The sequence below is a fragment of the Panthera pardus genome, unplaced genomic scaffold (genome assembly GCF_024362965.1).
Source record: "Panthera pardus isolate Hobbes unplaced genomic scaffold, ASM2436296v1 HiC_scaffold_18, whole genome shotgun sequence".
Lineage (NCBI taxonomy): Eukaryota > Metazoa > Chordata > Mammalia > Carnivora > Felidae > Panthera > Panthera pardus.
Genome location: NW_026526743.1, coordinates 25,317,820 through 25,336,837, shown reverse-complemented (window position 1 = coordinate 25,336,837; position 19,018 = coordinate 25,317,820). Strand labels below are relative to the sequence as shown.

The following is a 19,018-nucleotide window of genomic DNA, read 5'->3' as shown; positions in this document are numbered from 1 at the left end:
TTCACCATCATTGTTGCCATATCCACATGCTATATGAAAAGCAGTGTAAGACCCCCTATGCTACTTTAGTATGAAAAAATGTTTCTGTACATCACCTTGGTTATGTGTAAATTCCTGTCTTCCTGAATCATATCTCTGTATTAGTCTGCTCAGGCTTCCCTAACAAAATGCCATACACTGAGTGGCTTTAGCAGCATTTATTTTCTCCTGGTTCTGGAGGCAGAAGTCCCATTTCAAGGCTCTAGCCATTTGGGTTTCTGGTGAGAACTCTTCCTGGCTGGTAGACTGCCACCTTGTCACTTTGTCCTCACAGGTCATTTCCTCTGTGTTGGAGTGTAAAGGAGAAGGGATCACTCCCTGGTGTCTCTTCTTTAAGGATACTAATCTGATCAGATAGAGCCCCCTCCTCATTTAACCTTAGAGGTCCCATCTCCAAATATAGTCATACTGGGGAGTAGGACTTCAACATATGAATTCTAAGGGAAACAAACATTCAGTCCATAAAAATCTCTAAACAGAACCACCAACCTTCCTAGGCTATCATTTAATAAGATGTTAGAGCTCCCAAACTCTAGTGAAAAAGAGACAACAAAAAGCTGTTCAGGGTGTGCCTGGGTGGCTCAATCAGTTAAGGGTCCAAATTTGGTTCAGGTCATGATCTCACCATTCATGAATTCAAGCCCCGCATCAGGCTCTGTGCTGACAGCAGGGCCTGGAGCCTGCTTCAGATTCTGTGTCTCCCCGCCCCTGCTCGCTCTCGCTCTCTCTCTCTCTCTCTTTTTTAAACAAAAAAAAAAAAAAAGCTGTTCAGTATACACTGAGATAAAATGATGTATTTTTTATGACTCATTTTCCTAGTAAGTCAGTGCTACATACTATTCAAGTGCAACAGGGAACCTGGTCGGAGAAAAGCCAACTTAAACCATAGGAATGAGTGGTGCCTGGGTGGCTCAGGTGGTTAAACATCTGACTTCAGCTCAGGTCACGATCTCACGGGTTCGTGAGTTCCATGCACTGGCAGCGTGGAGCCTGCTTTGGATCCTTTGTCTCCCTTCCTCTCTGCCCCTCCCCTGCTCACACACTCTCTCTCTCAAAAACAAGTAAACATTTTTTTAAAAATAATATATAAACTAGGAATGATTCTGTGAGGAGTTGGAGAAGTTATATCTACGCCTTGGAAGATCGGGCAGGATGCAATGAAGGCAGAGTCCCCAGTCACCTGGGAATTGGCAGGTAACCTAGAAACAGACTTGAGTGCTACTGGGTGGTCTTCTGAGGGAAACTAATTCAAATACAGAAGTCTCCAACTGAGACATATGCAAAGTGCTTTCCTTTTGATTAACATATGGCCACACAGTAGTCCCAACCATGATTGTGCTTTATCACATTCCTTGAAAAATGTACTACAATTATACTAGTACAGCCAAAAGATAGGTGTCTTAAAGGGAGCCAAAAATGAACATGCCCAATCTATAGCCAATATCCTAGAGGAAAAAACTTTTTTAGGTTTCATCAAAATGATACTACCAGTAAGAGCTACTAGGCCAAATGTGAGTACTGTGTATACACTTTTTAAATCACTACAGTTGCTCTAATACCCTCCCCGCTTTTACTATATCCTCAGTGAACTGCCAGATTAATCTTTCCAGAACTATATTACTCCACTATTAAAAACTATGCCTCTGGCCCCTGAATCAAGCACAAACCCCTCTGCCTAGCATTCAAGCAAGAATTTCATATTCTATCTTTACTACCAGACACAGCACTTGCCCCAAATGCAATGCTAACACTTGCTCCTTGCCTGACTTGAAAGCTCTTCTGCCTTCTCTCCTCTCCACTTGCCATCCACACACAGCCTTTCCATTCTTTGTGTGTCATCTCCTTCATGAAGTATTCTCTGATGACATCACACACACTGATTCTTCCTTCAGTCAACAACTATGCATTAAGAAACCTATTCTGTTCCAGAAGTTGAGAGGACTCCTTCCTCCTAATTCTTTTTGTCCACATTTGTCTGTGACTTAAATTTAATACTTACTACTGTCCTAGTCTTCCAATATGTCACTTTATACTTGTGGGAAAGGATCTTGAATGTTTTATTTACTAGTTGGTTCACAAGTGATTTGTGATTTGTAGGTGATTTGTCTTGGGAACCCAAACATACACATCTTTTATACCTCCCATAGCACATGGCAAAAGACCAAATATCTTGCTATTAATTTCTGTTAAATATGTTTTTACTTGCAAACCTTGTGAATTCTTACTTTTGTGCCTTTCTTGGAGGGACAGAAGGAAAAAGAGCTTGGCATCCTGGAAGAGTTTTTTTCGGTTGCCTAACATTGTCCTTAATTATAATTTGTTAGACAAGTATTTGTGGAGTTCCTACTGGAGGTCACATACAGGCACAAATATTCTATTATGGTAAGTAGAGTCTTAATCACAGCCTTAAGTCCCCAGCACCTATTATGGTTTTCTGCATAGTTAACTCAGTAAGCATGTGTTGAGCGTCTCTATGAATGTAGCCTCCTGCCCTCAAGCAGTTCATATTTTAGTGGTGTAGGGGTAAATGGGAAATAGGTGATGAACAAAAAAACAAGTAGAAGAGCTAGGTAATTTCAGAGCATAACAATTACTATGGAGAAAATAAAACAAGATATATTAATACAGTTTGCTAATTTGGATTTTTTTAGCAGCAGAGTAGAGCAACCCCATCAACATGGCTTAGTGGACAATGCCGCAGCTTTTCCAGGTTCACAACCCTTTCTCCCTTGCTGTGTGGCTCTGGACAAATTACTTAACCTTTCTGGCCTCGTTATTCCCACTCTCTAACAGTACCTACCGCATGAGTTGGGTGTAAGGATTAAAAAGAGTTGATATGCATAGTGTTTGGCATTCTGCCTGGCAACCTGGGAAGTGCTCAGGAAATGCTAATAATCCCCAAGGCCGTCAGGTTAACTTACCTGACGCTAAGGGAAGGAGAGAGCCTCAAGCGCCCCCTGCCCCTGAGCCCCGCCCAGATCCACGCCCCCTGCCCAAAGCAGATAGTCCAGCAGGGGCAAACTGGGGCAGAGTTTTGACCTTGAGCTGAGTCCTAAGAGGCCGAGGGGTCGGCTCCCCTTTCTATCTGAGAGGGCGCGCGGAGATGGCCAGGTGGGGAAGGGCTGCGGGGCTCCCCGTTCCCTCCCTGGGGCCAGAGGCCTCGAGGGCTCGGACCTGCTTACCCCGGACGCCCTGCGGCGGCGGGGAATCGGCCGGGCTCTCCCTCAGCGCCGGCCTCTCTGGATCAGCGGTTCGCAGCCTAAGGGGTCGAGACGGCGGCGCCCCGCACCCCCTCGCCCCGCCCCCAGCTCAACGGTCGCCGGCGCGCAGCCCTCCCAGGGCGCGAGGCCGCGGGCGGGCCCGCCAGGCGATTGGCCGGGAGGGTGCGAGGGGCACGCGGGCGGAGGCGGGGGGCGGGCACATGCGCGCAGGCGGCGCGGCCGGCACGCGGCGCTCGCGCTCCCCGCTTAAATGAGCCTGGGCTCCCAGCGCCCGCCACTTCGGAGGGGTCCGCGCCGCGGCCGCAGGCGGGGCGGCCAGCGTCGGTGCCGTGCCTCTCGCCAGCGCGCCTCGCCTCCGGGGCGGTCAATGGGACGGAGCGTCACGGAGCAGAAGGTGCCGCCCGTCGGGGGGCTCGGGCAGCGCGTGAGCCCGCCGGGGTGCTCGAGCATGGCGGGCCGCAGGACCTGAGCCGTGCCCCGCGGGGAGGTATCCTGGTGGCCAGCGATGGGGACCGAGCGGGACTGCCGCCGCACCGGGCCGTGAGGGCCGCCGCCGCCGCCTCCTCCTAGCCGCCGCCTCGGCCCCTCGCGAAGCGCCGGGCCGCTCGGGAATATGGCCCTGGAGCAGCTCTGCGCGGTCCTCAAAGGTAAGCGCCCGGGGCCGCGGACGGCGCCCCCTGCGGGCCGAGACCGGCGTCTTCGCGTCCCTCCCTGGAGCCGGGCGCCCGACGCGCCTCTTTGTCTGGTCCGCGCGGACCGCCAAGCCCTCGCGCCCGCCCGGGATCGATTTGCTCTCCGAGCGCCTCTCCCCTAAGCTCTGTGTGTCTGACAGGCTCCGGGGGCACTGGTAGGAACAAACGGGAGATCAGGAAGCGGCGGCCCGGCGGGGCCCTCCGAGCTGTGTCCTCGCGCCTCTTTCTTAAAATTCCTCGCATCGCTTTGCAAAGTTGTGGGGTTCGTGTAAGTGGGGCGAAGACTGGTCTGTTTTCAGCATTTAATGACAGAAAGTCATTCCACACAAACAATAAAAGCCCCAGCCGAGGAGTCGCGGAGCGGCTCTCCAAAAGCCCCGCGATGGCGGGTGGCGGAACGGCCTGCGGGCCGGGCCGGGTCCCACCTGCTGCGGCCACGGAGGCTGCGGCACCACTGCGGGCGCCGCGACCCGAGTCTGCCCGGCCCGGAGCTCTCTGCTCGTGGCCGCGCCCCGGCGGTTCCCAGGACCTCGGAATACCGTGCTGCTGTCGTGTAGTTCTTTTGATTTGTTGTGCCGGGAATTAAAACAGTGGACTTGCCAAGTGCACAAAGCTCTCAAACGTGCTGTAGCTGCTTTGCATTTTCCTGAAGGTGTTATTTTAGATTAAAATTTATATACATAGGTAATTAAGATTGTGATACAAAGTTGCTTCCGAAACTCGGACTGAATAAGTCCTTTTTTCAGTCGTCAGAGGAAAACACCACCACACAAAAAAAAGGGCTTCCCTTTTTCCCTACCGATTTAAATTAAAAACTGAATAGCTGTAACGTTTGTAATGTTATGAAATATTCTCTTTTTCATACTGGGTAAGGAGTTAAGGTATTGTATTAGCAGTGTCATATATAGCTTATTGTATGCTGATATTTGTACAGTGACAGATGTTGGGTGTTTTTTCCCATTCCATATTAATACTTTTCTCAAATTTGTTTATTAGAAAATTCAGTCTAATTTTGATTTTAATTTTAATTGGACAAATTACCTGCTCTCCAGACATACCTAAATTCATAATTGAGATTTGAGCAGTTTAATTTAAAATGCTTAACTAGCCAACTGTATGCTTACAGATACAGTTTGTACTAAGGTAACCTAGGACTTTCTACCTTGTGAATATTTCATGTCACCCCATAAATTCTTAGTGATTCCTTTATTATGTTACAATTTAAAACTCTGAGGTTAATTTCATGTAGTTTTCCTATCTGTAAATCCTAATTTACATAGCCATTCCTTGGAAATTAAGATCCTCTTTTACTCTTTCAAAATAAATCACATAAGCACAGTAAGATTTCTGATAGTCCTCATGATCCAAATTTGCTTCATTGTTCTGATTGCTTTAAAGTTATCAACATCATGACAGTCCATCTGGGTAGCCTCCTTGGGGAGAAATCAGTTAGCCCTGTTATACAGCTCTTCCTGCTGAACTTGAGGGAACTGAGCTGGATAGGAGAGAATCTCTGGTCCTCCTGAATGGTGAAGGGATTCGCAGCTTTTCTGCCTATGCCTTTGTCGTTGGTACACAGTGCCCTCTCTGGCCACTGTGATGAAGCATTTAGTTGTTGCACCTTTGAGGAAAGGATTCTGTGGTGATGACAGAGCTAACAGTGAAAACAATGTAGTATCTGGCTTTTCTTTTTTAAAGTACACTAAAACCTACACTAGTTTTACATGCTGAAGTATTTTTAAAATTCAAATTAAGTTGTTGTAGGCTTACTAGAGATGAAACAAGCTATTTTTAAGTCTGCTAAAGTGTATGTGTGTGTGCACGCGCTCTTGTAAATATGGGAAATTGGTCTGGAAAGATTAAAGAAATTAACAAAAGTTGATTCTGAGAAAGGAATCTGGGAGACAGAGACCAAAGTGAGGGGAACACTTCTATTTCACTGCATGCCCATTTGTACCACTTGATTTTTTTTTTAAACCAAGTAAGTGTGTTACCTATACAAAAATTGGCATTTTTAATTTAAAAAATTATCAGGGGCACCTGGGTGGCTCAGTCGGTTAAGTGTCGGACTTCGGCTCAGGTCATGATCTCACAGCTTGTGAGTTCGAGCCCCGTGTTGGGCTCTGTGCTGACAGTCCAGAGCCTGGAGCCTCTTCAGATTCTGTGTCTTTCTCTCTCTGCCCCTCCCCCACTCACACTCTGTGTCTGTCTCTCAAAAATAAATAAACGTTAAAAAAATTTTTTTTTAATTATCTTTTGGAAAAATATTGGAATCCTGCCATTCACTGTGTGCATGAAGGCATAAAAAGCAGCCTTTAAGTGTTCTGTAAGGTGAATTGTTTCAATGCTGAAGAGGTTCTTATCAGAGGCAGTTCTTTAGTATTTGCATAATTACAGATATTACCTACCTAAAGCCTTGTTTGGAATATTATGGTCAATTTCTACTAAAACAAATCATCCATAATGAGTGTGTGAGATTTTAAATGGAAGGTAATTTTCTTTAAGATGCCATTGATTCTTTTTGTTTTACTCTCAGCAGTGAGAACAAAAGGATAACTTGTACTAGGCTTTTTAAATCTTTCACATGTTATTACTGAATAGTTCACTTTTAACTGTTTGCGATCACTCCAGGTCTTATAAAATTTAACTTTCTGCCAAAGTTAAGTAAACATCATAGTCACATGAAAATACTGCATTAGTATTATAAACCCATTTTTTACTGTTTTATTCACTCTGCACACTTCTGGAGAAACCTATTAGACTCCGTTATATTTAAATCTGTATAAACTGAGGTTAAATTTATTGTGTAATAGCATAAATATCCCTCTATGCTATATTTTTAAAATCATAAATATCCCTCAACACTGTATTTTTAAAATCTTAGACTGGCAAAAATTAACTCCTGTCTTTCATTCTTACACCTCATCCAAAAATGTAAACCATACCAAAATAAGTACAGTACTGGAAACCTGTCCCTTTAATAGTGAAGTCTTTAAGCACAGTCTTGTTAAAAATTAGCTTTTCAGCTTTTCCCCCCAGGAGTTGAAGAAAATGTTTTAATGCTGAAAACTGAAAAGTATGAGTAAACACTGGTTTTATTGTAGTAAATCCTCAAACTAGAATCCAGTGTATTTGTGTTTTGAAACCATGATCACCTGTTAGAGAAAACATGCAGCCCTGTAATACAGACACACATGCATTATAAAACAAATTCAAACCAAAACCACCTTCAGTCCTTTTTGGAATAAGATAGAAAAAGATAAACTGTAAGTAAAATTCATATATAAAGTTTTAAAACAATCCCAAGTTCTCCTCTTGGTTATTACCTATTCAGAGTCTCCTGCAGTTTTTTTTCCAGTCTCATTTTTGAATTATGCTCCTGCACAGTAATTGTTGACATTTAAAAAAATGTATCCCTGAATCACTTTGAGATCCCAGTTATTATGGTCTTCAAGTTGGAAAGGGGAACCAAAGATGTTATCCAGCCCACTGGTTTCCAAACTTAGGTTAACAGGAGAGCTACCTCAAAGGAACCCTTATGAGGAGGTACTTAAAAACTAAACAAAGACAATAGATAAGAGCAAGGTTGCTCTAATTGGTGAGGGACCTCACCCTCTCAAAGGCTCATCAGAGTGGCCCCCCAAAACTGATACTTTTTAATGTGTTTGTTATATTACAAAATTGTAGTTCACTAATCTGAAAGTTCAGTTCTTCCTAGGCAAAATGATATTAAAACATGTTGGTTTAAATATGCCTAGAGTAGCATGTTGGAAATTACAGCACTAGTGTGTGAGAAGACTCACTCTTTAAAATGTGATCTGGTCACATTAAAATTTGATGGTAGTTGCTGTGGATGTCTAAAGAAGGCTCTTGTAAAATGAGAAGATACAAAACTGCTGTCTGCAGAGCATTTGGCCAGCAAAGAGGTTGTCACATTCTGCAGGAAAGAAAGTACTGCTACAGTTAATCTTTGTTAAAGTGGTTGGCAGTGGGATTAGCATATGTAGGCTGGAGTGATCCCAGAGTTTGCCAAGATCCATCTTCTTTGTGTCTTTTTTTTTTTGAAAAAATGTTTTAATGTTTACTAATTTTTGAGAGAGAGAGCGAGACACAGAATCCGAAGCAAGCTCCAGGCTCTGAGCTGTCAGCATGGAGTCCGATGTAGGGCTCGAACTCAGGAACTGTGAGATTATGACCTGAGCCAAAGTCAGACACTTAACCAATTGAGCCACCCAGGCACCCAAATCCGTCTTCTTCCTTAACTAATAATAATAAGTAAAATTGAGTTTGATTACATTTGGGTACTCCATCCTGTGGAACACAGTTTATTGAAAACAAGTTACTGCTACCTCAAGTAGCATTTGGACTCTCATCAAACTCCATTCTGCTCTCATTATAGAGCAGTAAAGAGTTAGGTGGTTTTTACATCATGGCATCTCATGATAGATTCTACAAACCTTAAGTGCTTAAAACAAGAAGGCTTATTGGAAAGAGGCACACTCAATTACTAACAAGTAAATTGAGCCAGCTTGAGGAAAGTAAGAGTAGTGACTAGATATCTGAAAAGAAAAAAAAAAAAAATCAATTATTTTCCTGTCCCTGACGTATGCTCAGATAAAAGAAGCTGGGTCATCTGTGTGATTACTGTTAACCAAGATGTGTGCTGCTTAGTTTGTTAATGCAGGGCTCTCTGTACTATGTTGTAGTCAACAGAAAAGACATAATCAGGATCATGCTTAGTCATTTCATGTATTCATCTAATTTTTATTGAATGCTATTGTGGGTCAGACAGTCTTCTAGTCACTAGAGAGGCATCAGTGAATCAGACAATGCTCCTCTTTCTAGTAAGAAGAGACAAATAATAAGCAAGAAAATACCAAGTCATATAAATAGTAATTAAAATATTTATATAATAAAGTAGGATGAAGGAGAAAATGTAGAGTTTCTTTAGAAGTCAGTCACAAAACCTGAATGACCAGAAGAACCCAGCCATGCAGAGAGATTCTAGGCAAAAGGAATAAACTAGTCCCTAAAGCAAGAATTAGCTTGGTGTATAGAAGTAATGAGAAGAAGGCCTGTGTACCATTGGTAGCAATCGGGAGGTCAGATGCTAGATCATGTAGGACCTCTGAAGTCAGAGTAAAGAGTATTGGATTTATTCTAAATGTAATGGGACTGTATTGGAAGATTTTATGAAAGGCTCTGATACGATCTGGTTTATGTCTTGAAAGGATCACTGGCTGCTGAGTACAGAATAGATTATAGGGAACTGTGGCAGGAATAGCCAGTTGTCTCCCAATATCCATTTTATAATTCAGTAATTCTCTGAATTTTAATTAAGCCCGTGAACACCCAACAGAAAGACTAGATTTTCCAGCTTTCCATAGGGTTAGGTGTGGTCATGTGACTAAGTTTGGCCAATTACATGTGTGTGCAACTTTGGGAAAGTGATGGTGTTTTTGTTCAGTTAAAAATTTTATTTTGAAATCACTGTAGATTCTGGGCAAATGTCTTTTAAAGGAAGGAGGAATGTCCTGTGTCACTTCTTCATTTTTGCTGACACAGGAGTGAGTAGCTATAATGAAGATATACTGACTGGCACTCTGGCGTACATATTGGACCATAAGATGAACTTGGAATTAAAATCAGCTACAACTGGGGCACCTGGGTGGCTCAGTCGGTTGAGCATCCGACTTGGGCTCAGGGCATGATATCGCAGTTCGTGAGTTTGAGCCCCTTGTTGGGCTCAGAGCCTGGAGCCTGCTTCAGATTCTGTGTTCCCCCCTCCCTCCCCGCCCCACCCCTGCTTGTGCTCTGTCTTTCTCTTTCAAAAATGAATAAACATTTTAAAAATTTAAAAAAAAAATTTTTAAATCATCTACAACTGAATAAAATAGAAGATCCCTAGTAATGATATAGCCTTCACTCTAGCCCTTGACTACTTACCTCCACAGTTTGTATACTTGGCAGAAATATATTCTATGTTGTGTAAACTGTGCAAAATCAGTAAAAGAAAACCAGGCAGAGATTGAGAACTGTTAAATAGTCACAGAAGTGAAAAATCTGAATGCTATCAAATAAAATTAATTTTGAAAGTGCATGTCTTAAACAGTGCAAAGGTACTCTAGTGGAAGCAAAGGGTGATCCATGGCAAGTGCAGATGCCCAGAAATAAGAAGTATTTATAGGAACATTATAAGAATAGGTAGCAGAGCGTTCAGCAACATTTCCAAAACCAACTCATCAACTCCTTTTTGCTAGTCCCCTACCCTGCCACATCCATTTTGGCCCAAACTTGCCCCTGCCATCACCAATGGAGAAAATGGGCAGCCTCTTTCCATTTCTTACAGTCTACCATCATTCTCTTATTGTAGTAGTTGGTTTGCAAAGTATGTTCCCAGGGCCAGAAGCTTTTAGCATCAATGGGGGACTTCCTTGTTAAAATGCAAGTTCTCAAGCCCCAACCCAGACCTACTGGGTCAAAATCTCTGGAGGCACCCACCCCCACCACCCCACTCCAAAATCTGTGTTTTAATAAGTTCTCTGGGTGATTATCTTTTACATTGCACGCTACTGTCCCGATGATTGATTCAGTTCTCACACCTGGAAGTAGACTTGCTGGGTGGGATTTGTGCATTTTTAAACTGGTATATTATTACCAGATTAACCTCCAAAAAGGTATGCCAGTTTACAGTCCAGTGACAGTGTATGTCAGTTTTCTATATCCTGACCAACAATAGAATCTGCCTTTTTTTTATATTAGGCTAAATTTTTGCATTTTTAAAAAATTTATTTGAGAAGCATGCATGCAAGCTGGGGAGAGGGACAGGAGGAGAGAGAGAGACTGAGACAGAGAGAATCTTAGGCAGGCTCTACTCCATGGGCTCAATCCCATGACCCTAGGATCATGACCTGAGCCCAAATCAAGAATCAGACAGTCAACTGACTGAGCCACCCAGGTGTCCTTCATTGTTTTTGGTTTTGGCACATTTTTCTTATGGCATAATCTTTTTTTCTCAGTTATTTGTGATTTTTATTTGTTTGTCTTTGGTACATGAACGTGTTCTCCACCCAAAAATATACATAGATAATTCAACTTTTTGTTTTTTCAATATGGTGTTTATTTTTCTATTTAGCTTGAAGGAACAGACCTACTTTTTTTTTTTTAATAATTAACAAGTTATCCCAGAATCATTTCACCAAGAGTTTCAAATACCATACATATAATAAATTGTGGTGTGTGTGTGTATGTTTGTTTATTTATTTATTTATTTATTTATTTATTTATTTTATTTCATTTCTTCAGCTTTTTCTTCCATCTTCTTATCTTTAAGCTTGAGAATAAGGACCAGGGCTGCTTGCTTCATTGCTGTAGCCTCAAGGACTGACCACTGCCTGTAATACAGTGGGGGCTGGATATGTTTGTTGACGGATCATCTGTTTCTTCCTATACCATTACTACATTTTGAATTACTATAGCTTTGCAATAAGTATATATTATTTTTATGTATTTTATGTCTTTTATTTTTTAATTTTTCTTGAGCCGTATGAAAAAGCTTTTAAGATGAGTTATCAGCAACATTTTAAGTCCTCCAGAAAACTAAGATTTTGATTAAAACATTAAATATGTAACTTATTAGGAAGAATTGTTACCTTCACATTGTTTTATTATCCAAAACCTATAGTCACTCCGTTGTATTAAATTTGTTTACTTGTTTGTTTGTTTTAGTCTTACTTTCTTCTTTTAATAGGTGTAATAATTTCCTAGTAATTCTCTTGAGACTTCTAGGTTTTAAGTAACATTATCTATAAATAATAATTTTGTCTCCTTTCCAGTATTGCATTGGCCAGAGTTTCCACTGTTAAGTAACAGTGGAAAGAATAAACTTGATCTTGATTTTTATAGTTCAGGGTAAGGCCTTTAAACTGAAAGCCCTGGGGAGAAGACTCTGCATAGAGCTAATAGGACAGTTTTTCAAGGTAAAAGGAGTAGCATTGAGGACTGGTATTTAACACCTTGAATAGCATCTGTCTTTATCAATTAAGTCTTCATTTTTAAGTCAGGTCTGTACACACATTACAAGGCCTTGCCTAAACTCCAGAACTAGAGGTATGGGCATAAATAATGAGCATTCCCTCTTTTAAGCATCAAATCACAAACCCTTCTTTATGTAATTAAACTGTATGGTTAAGGAGTTTAGAATTTTTATTTTGGCATGGATTTCTACCTTAATGAATTAGTGCCTTCTTGGGTACATTATCTTTTAATTTGAAGTGTGTGGTATTTCTGGATTTGAGAAATTATTGATCCTTTTGGTAAGAGGAAGAAGGGAACAGTGGCACATAGTTGGGGCTAAAGACAGAACAAAGCAGCATGGCACTGCTTCTTATAGTTAAATAATTCCAGTGTTTGGCATTAATGGAGTTTGTTTTAATATCCCAGCCTTGTTATAATAAGCAATTTGCAAAGATCCTATTATACAACTGGGAGGAAACTATGTTTATTATGATATGGAATTTAGAATGATTAGTAGTCACAACTGTGTCACTAAATATTTCTATCCCTGATTGTTATGCAGATTCACCGTATTCTTTGTATATCATTTCTATATTCAGTAGCATAGCTCATTTGGTTTATTGAGTTGTGAATATTTTTTTTTAAAGATTCTGGGGAAAAAAAATTGTGAGCCACCCTCTAAATAGAGTAGAAAAGAATAATAGGTTTATTTGGGCTTATAATTGTATTTTTAAAATGATCTGCCTTAGTTGCACACTCTGTAAAATTCTTAAGTCCATATTTTATGTAGCCAAATTATTGGTCATTATGTAATAATGAACTAGCATAGTTCATCCCTTTGCCATAGCTTCACTCTTGCTCTCCTGGATTCAGTTTGTTGATTCCTTACTTGCCCTTTCTGCCTGGCTTTGTGTTACTTATATGCCATGAATTATAAATGTGAGGACTAGTAAATTGTTATGTCTGTGATTCAGGAGGAAAGGTATACTGAGCACAAAATTTTGATCAGTTGTGTATCATCTGAATGATAGCCTTGGGAAGTAGTGTCCTCTAACAAGATACGAATTGATACAAATGGATGTGTTATTTGCTGAATTGTCAGATACCTAATATTACCCTAGGTTTTTCTTTTTGATTACACATATTCTGTTTTTAAAAAAACACGTTTCAATTCTCTGTTCTTCAAACTCTGATCCAGTGAAGAGTTGTGAAGAGTTTGAAGGGAGGATTGATTGTCCTACATAACAGGAGGTCTTCAACACTACTAGCCACCAAAGAAAAGGAAGAGGAAATTAAAGGTGCTGACAGAAGACAGAGGAGACAAAGGTCAGCAAGGATACAGGAAACTAAAGATGAAGATGCCAAGCAATTAGATTTTAAGATGTAAACAACTGAATGGCAAGAATTATCTTTTTACTTTGGTGACTTGGGAAGTAGATACTCAATACATGCTGTTGCGTGACTGTCTACCAGTCACTTAACTAGCAACCTATTCAATGCCCCCATCTCTCTCCTTGCTTTCATCCTGTAAGTCACCAATTACAATTAACTCGACATCTGAATCATGTTATAAATTCTTTCCTCCTTTCCATTTCCACTACCACTGCTCTGCTTAGAGATCTCATCATCTTTGCTTCCATTTTGAATATCCTTCTCCCTTCTCTTTTTTAAAATTTTTTTTTAATGTTTAATATTTTTTAGAGAGATAGAGACAGAGACCAAGCAGGAAAGGGGCAGAGAGAGAGGGAGGCACAGAATCGGAAGCAGGCTCTAGGCTCTGAGCTGTCAGCACAGAGCCCAATGCGGGGCTCCAATTCACAGACCGTGAGATCATGACCTGAGCCGTAGTCGGCCACCCAACTGACTGAGCCACCCAGGCACCCCCTTCTCCCCTCTCTTTAAAAGTTTACCCTTCACACAACCATCAGGATCATTGGTCAAAAACACAGATGTGATAATGTCACACTGTACTTTAAAAACTCACAATGACTTCTCATTATAGTCAAAAGTCCAAACTCTTCAGCATGCTTGTCAAGACTTTTAACATCAGACTTCATTCTATTTGTCACCTGATACACGACTGGTCCTCCACATGCTCATCCTGCTGTATAGAACTCAGAGTTTGCTGACCTGCCATAAGCAAGTGCTCGCCCGTGGTTTTGTCTAAGCTGTTTCTTTCTCTGTATCCTGGGTTGAGGTACTGTAAGGTACAAATAGAATATACCATCTATTTCTGAAATTTTCCCATTTTATTCCTCTTCACCCTCAGCAGAATGAATGGTTCCCATCCCTGCTTCCATTATGCTTTCTGTATAAATCCTGTTAAACTTCTTTTCACCTTGTATTGTAAACTATCATTGACAATAGACTAAAGGACAGTAGTTTCCTGTCTATCATTTATGTAACAGAGTGCCTAGCATGTAACCAGTGCTACACCAGTGCTATCATCTCATTTAATCTTCACAACAGCCTTTTGAGGTTAGTGCTACTAGTACAACATCCCCATTTTACAAATAAGTAAACTGAGTTAAAAAGGCCTCACAGGAAAAAGAAAAAAAAAAAAAAAAAGGCCTCACAGCTGGTACACAGCAAAACTTGAACTTCAACCTGTATCCACAAAACTCGTAATGTCCATAGTCTTAAATATTTTGCCGTATTTCTCCCCCAACATCTGTGCATCCTCAGTGCCTGCTATCCTTGACAGTAGGTACTCTGTAAGTGCTTATTGACTGAATGAATAATAAAAATTCCAGTTCACAAGATTTTGAGGCAAGTGAACTTTACATTGAAAGGGACAGAGAAAGCTATCCATGCACCATTCATAAAAATAAAATGTTTAAAAGAATCATCAAAATACATACATACACAAAACAATTCAATGTGACTGGGTCTCAGAAATGTTCAACTCGGGGGGAAAGCTTCATTTTCTTTTTTTTTTTTTTTTTTTTTAATTTTTTTTTTTTAACGTTTATTTATTTTTGAGACAGAGAGAGAAAGAGCATGAACGGGGGAGGGTCAGAGAGAGGGAGACACAGAATCCGAAACAGGCTCCAGGCTCTGAGCTGTCAGCACAGAGCCCGACGTGGGGCTCGAACTCACGGACCGCGAGATCGTGACCTGAGCTGAAGTCTGCCTAAAGCTTCATTTTCTAAATATGCTGGCTTTTGTAACACAGGACACAGCATAGTTATGTGCAGCTATAAAACATCTTGAATTGATTTCTGGGAGACTGCTGCCCCCTTACTTCCATCTTAATTATAAGTGCTCTCACAATCACTAATTGAACTTTGGTATACTACATTGCAGAGCCAGCCATAGAATGCATGTAAACCCTTTGAGATGGAGTACAACAAATGTATACAATATAGTCTATATTTACTTTATAGTATTTATATAGTAAATATAAATTAGGGCAAACAAAGTTTGTTGCAAAAAAACTGTGTTTTTAATCTATCACAAATTGAAAAATGCTGTAAATGCCATACACTATTAGTGTTTGTGTAAATGAGTACAGTATCAATCGTGTTTTTTCTTGGGTTAACTGTGAAATAGTAAATCAGAACACAACATTTAGACCTTAAAAATCTTGAGAATGAATGTTAGCAAGAAAGAGAGGGCTTGATTAATCTTTTTTTTATCATCTGATTTTCCTTAAAAATTTAGTAAGATGATATGGATTCACTTTTTTAACTTTTCTTTTCTGTCATTTCTCTAGTGTTGTTAATAACAATACTTGTAGTCGAAGGGATTGCTGTGGCCCAAAAGACCCAAGGTAAAGTACTTACAGTGATAACTTACCACTTATCCAGGACAGTGGGATGGCTTATAGGAAGGGATTGCAACTTTTGAATACTATTTCCATAGTCCCTCTGGGTGTTCCAATGACCTAAGGCTTTCTGTCAGCCTATCAGCCTCAATTTAACTGGGTTCAGCTGCAGTTAACTAAAGTGTCAACATAAAGTCTTGCCCTGATTGATAAATTTTTTAAATTGGCATTACTAGTGGTTCCTAGCACACTATGGATTATATCCAGAAATTAAATGAGATTTGTGCTTATCACTCAGCAAAAATAAAAATCCCTTTTTTCAGGGTAGACAAGTGAAATATTTCCATCAGTATCTTATTCAAAGCCCTGTAACCTGTTCTGATTGTCCTTGTTTATGAAAGAAGATAAGCTAGTGTGATTTTTGAACCAGATTTTCATGCCAGGGTTTAATACACTTTCTGATTTACTTTTTATTTTCCTCTAAGTTATACATACATGTGACAAAAATCAAAGCATTCAAAAGTTAAGGATGAAAAGGCAGTCCTCCATCCTATGCTACTCTACTTCCTTCTCCATGGAGATAACCAGTATTTTAGCTGAATCTTTTGGAGTTTTGCTGCATATTACTAAATAATATGTTATACTGTTAATTCTTAATTATTTCAGTCTTAGGTATTAGATAATGATTTTCTACCACAGAAGATGAGAATTTAGCTCTTTCATGCATTTTCTACCCCCTAGTATATACAAATGTTCTGTTACTTTCCTTCCATACCACCTGTCTCAGTGTAATTGTGTCGTAATTCTGGTCACCTCTGTATTCAGAATTTACATTAAGTCACTCATGAAACTTTATCCATATGAAAATTTTGTCTTTTAATTTAGGAAATTTTTATTTCCTTTTTTCCTTGTTTAAATTTTTTTTAAGATTTTGTTTTTTTAAGTAATCTCTATACCCCCCATGAGACTCAAACTCCCAACCCCAGGATCAAGAATCACATGCTGTACTGCCTGAGCCAGTTTGGCACCCTTTAATTTCTTAAATTATCTTTCTCTATTTTTTTCTATTCTATCTTTAAGAAACTTCTATTTAGTTATGGGGTATTTTTGTTATTATTTTCTGTTTTCCACCTTTCTACTCTGTTTTCTTCTCAGTAGTCTCTATTGAGACTTCTTCAACTTCATCCTCTAAACCGGAAACTGGAAAACTTTTTCTTTAAAGAGCCAGATAGATAATATTTAAAACTTTACAGCCTTACAGTCTCAGAAGCAACTATACACTTTTGCTCTTGTAGTGTGAAAGTAGCTATGGACAGTAGGCATGTGAGTGGAAAAGGATGTCTTCCACTATAATCTTTATCTACAGAAACAGGGCACAGGCCATTTATAGTTCTCTTCATTAAACTTTCTATTAATTTTTCATTTCTTTTATTTTTAGAAGCTTTTTGTTTTCCAAATATTCTTAAAGTATTCTTGTTCTTATAGATATACTCTCTTTCTCTAAGGAGATTAAATGTGTGTGTGTGTGTGTGTGTGTGTGTGTGTGTGTGTGTGTGTTTGTTTTTTGGTTTTTTTTACATCTTTGTTTCCTCAGCTTTGCTTTCTTTTTTTTATTCATTTTTCATATTAGAGGATTTCCTCAAATATGGTGATCCCTGAATATCCACTTATTTATGAGAAGAGCACTAAAATCTGATCATTAGCTGTCTGCAAGTGTGGGAAAGACTTGTTAACTGTGGCCCTCACTGGTGAATGACCCAACACTGGGGAATTCCTGAGTCTGCATTCTTGCTTGGGTCTCGATTTCTTTGGAGTGTTTAGAGTCCCTAGAGAGGAAGCTTTCCATTTCCTGCTTAGAAGCTTTAAGGGAGTTGAGCAGGGGAAGAGGCTGGGAATGCCATCCACTGTGTTAACATTCCTGAGTCTCTTTGTTTGCAGGTTGGTCTTGTCACCGTCAGCTGTTCCTGGTGCTTCCTAATGTAGTAACGCTGCTTTTCTGCAAAGGAATAACCTCATTTTCTGATGTGATAGAGTAGCAGCTACCTGGTTTTGTGAAGTAGGGGAGAGTATTAGAAATCAGATTGATTCTAAATACACCTTTACCCAAGCCTCATATTTTTAAAAAGCACAATTTTACCACCACCTGTCAACCCCTGTCCTGCTTCCAGAGATATCAGGCACTGCCAGTTGTTATTGCACCTACGTTTAGACCTCTTTAAAGGTTTATTTATGCCCTTAAAACATCCTTTACTGTTAAGTGGAGTTTGAGGATAGAGAACTAAATACATGTGTTTAATCTACAGTTTTCAACCAAAATCCTTTGTAATCTTTGGATCCTATTTGGCTTTTGTGTTAAACTAAATATAGAGGCACCACAGTAGAGATAAACCCCTGGGATCCTTTTTATTTTTATTTTTATTTTTATTTTTATTTTTATTTTTATTTTTATTTTTATGTCAGAACTGAATTTTATAGAGTTGTACTGATTTATCAGATTCTCCCACACGGTTTTGCCCTTGTAAAATCTAAGCATTTTATTTCCCTGCTCTCCTACAGGGTAAACTTGTCCTCTAGCAGCAAGTTCTTCTCACCAGCACAGCATACAATCTTACCTTTCTCTCACTTCACTGTGTTGTTTTTTGTGCTAAACTTAGTGGTGGTTCTTGCAAAATTATATACAGTATATGTGTAACATTTAGTGAGCAAATGTGTAGTTAAATTGTGGGGAAAAGAGAATACTATTCTCTTTTGCTGTAATTCATGTTTTAAATGTGATTTTTTCCCTAAGATGGACAAAATATTGGAATCAAGCATGTTCCTGCAACCCAGTGTGGCATTTGGGTTCGAACCAGCAATGGAGGTCATTTTGCTTCACCAAATTATCCTGACTCTTATCCACCAAACAAGGAGTGTATCTACATTTTGGAAGGTATCTGACCAATTTCTATCTTTTAATGGATGAATTTTTACTTTTTTGTAAAACTAAGTACGTAGGTAAGATGCCCAGTTTGAGCCAGTTTGAACAAAATCTAAAAACATGTATTTGAATTAAACTCTAGTAATTTTAAATATTTCTGAGTACTGAACACATAAACACATTAACAAACACATTAACAATACATTAACAATTAAAAAATTGAAATTTATAGGAATTTTGAATCTCTTAAAATATAATTCAACCAGATGCGTTGGTATATATGAGAAACTTCTCTGTTAAGACTTAAATTTACTGGCATCTCTTATCATGCTTTATGCAAACTTATGTCCATAGTTACATTAGTTCA

At 39.8% G+C, this 19,018-nt stretch overlaps 1 protein-coding gene across 3 annotated transcripts in view; it reads left to right on the top strand.

Moving 5' to 3' along the window:
- Positions 1-3,497: 3,497 nt before the first annotated feature.
- Positions 3,498-19,018, top strand: part of NETO2 (neuropilin and tolloid like 2) — a 58,616-nt gene continuing 43,095 nt past the window's right edge. For 2 of the 3 annotated variants that reach the window (XM_019456040.2, XM_019456039.2), the window contains exons 1-3: positions 3,498-3,907; positions 15,684-15,740; positions 18,523-18,663. In XM_019456040.2, the coding sequence (XP_019311585.1) occupies positions 3,874-3,907; positions 15,684-15,740; positions 18,523-18,663 (232 nt within the window). In that variant the 5' untranslated portion in view covers positions 3,498-3,873. The remainder of the gene's footprint in view (positions 3,908-15,683; positions 15,741-18,522; positions 18,664-19,018) is intronic. The other variant, XM_019456041.2, reaches the window with a different exon arrangement.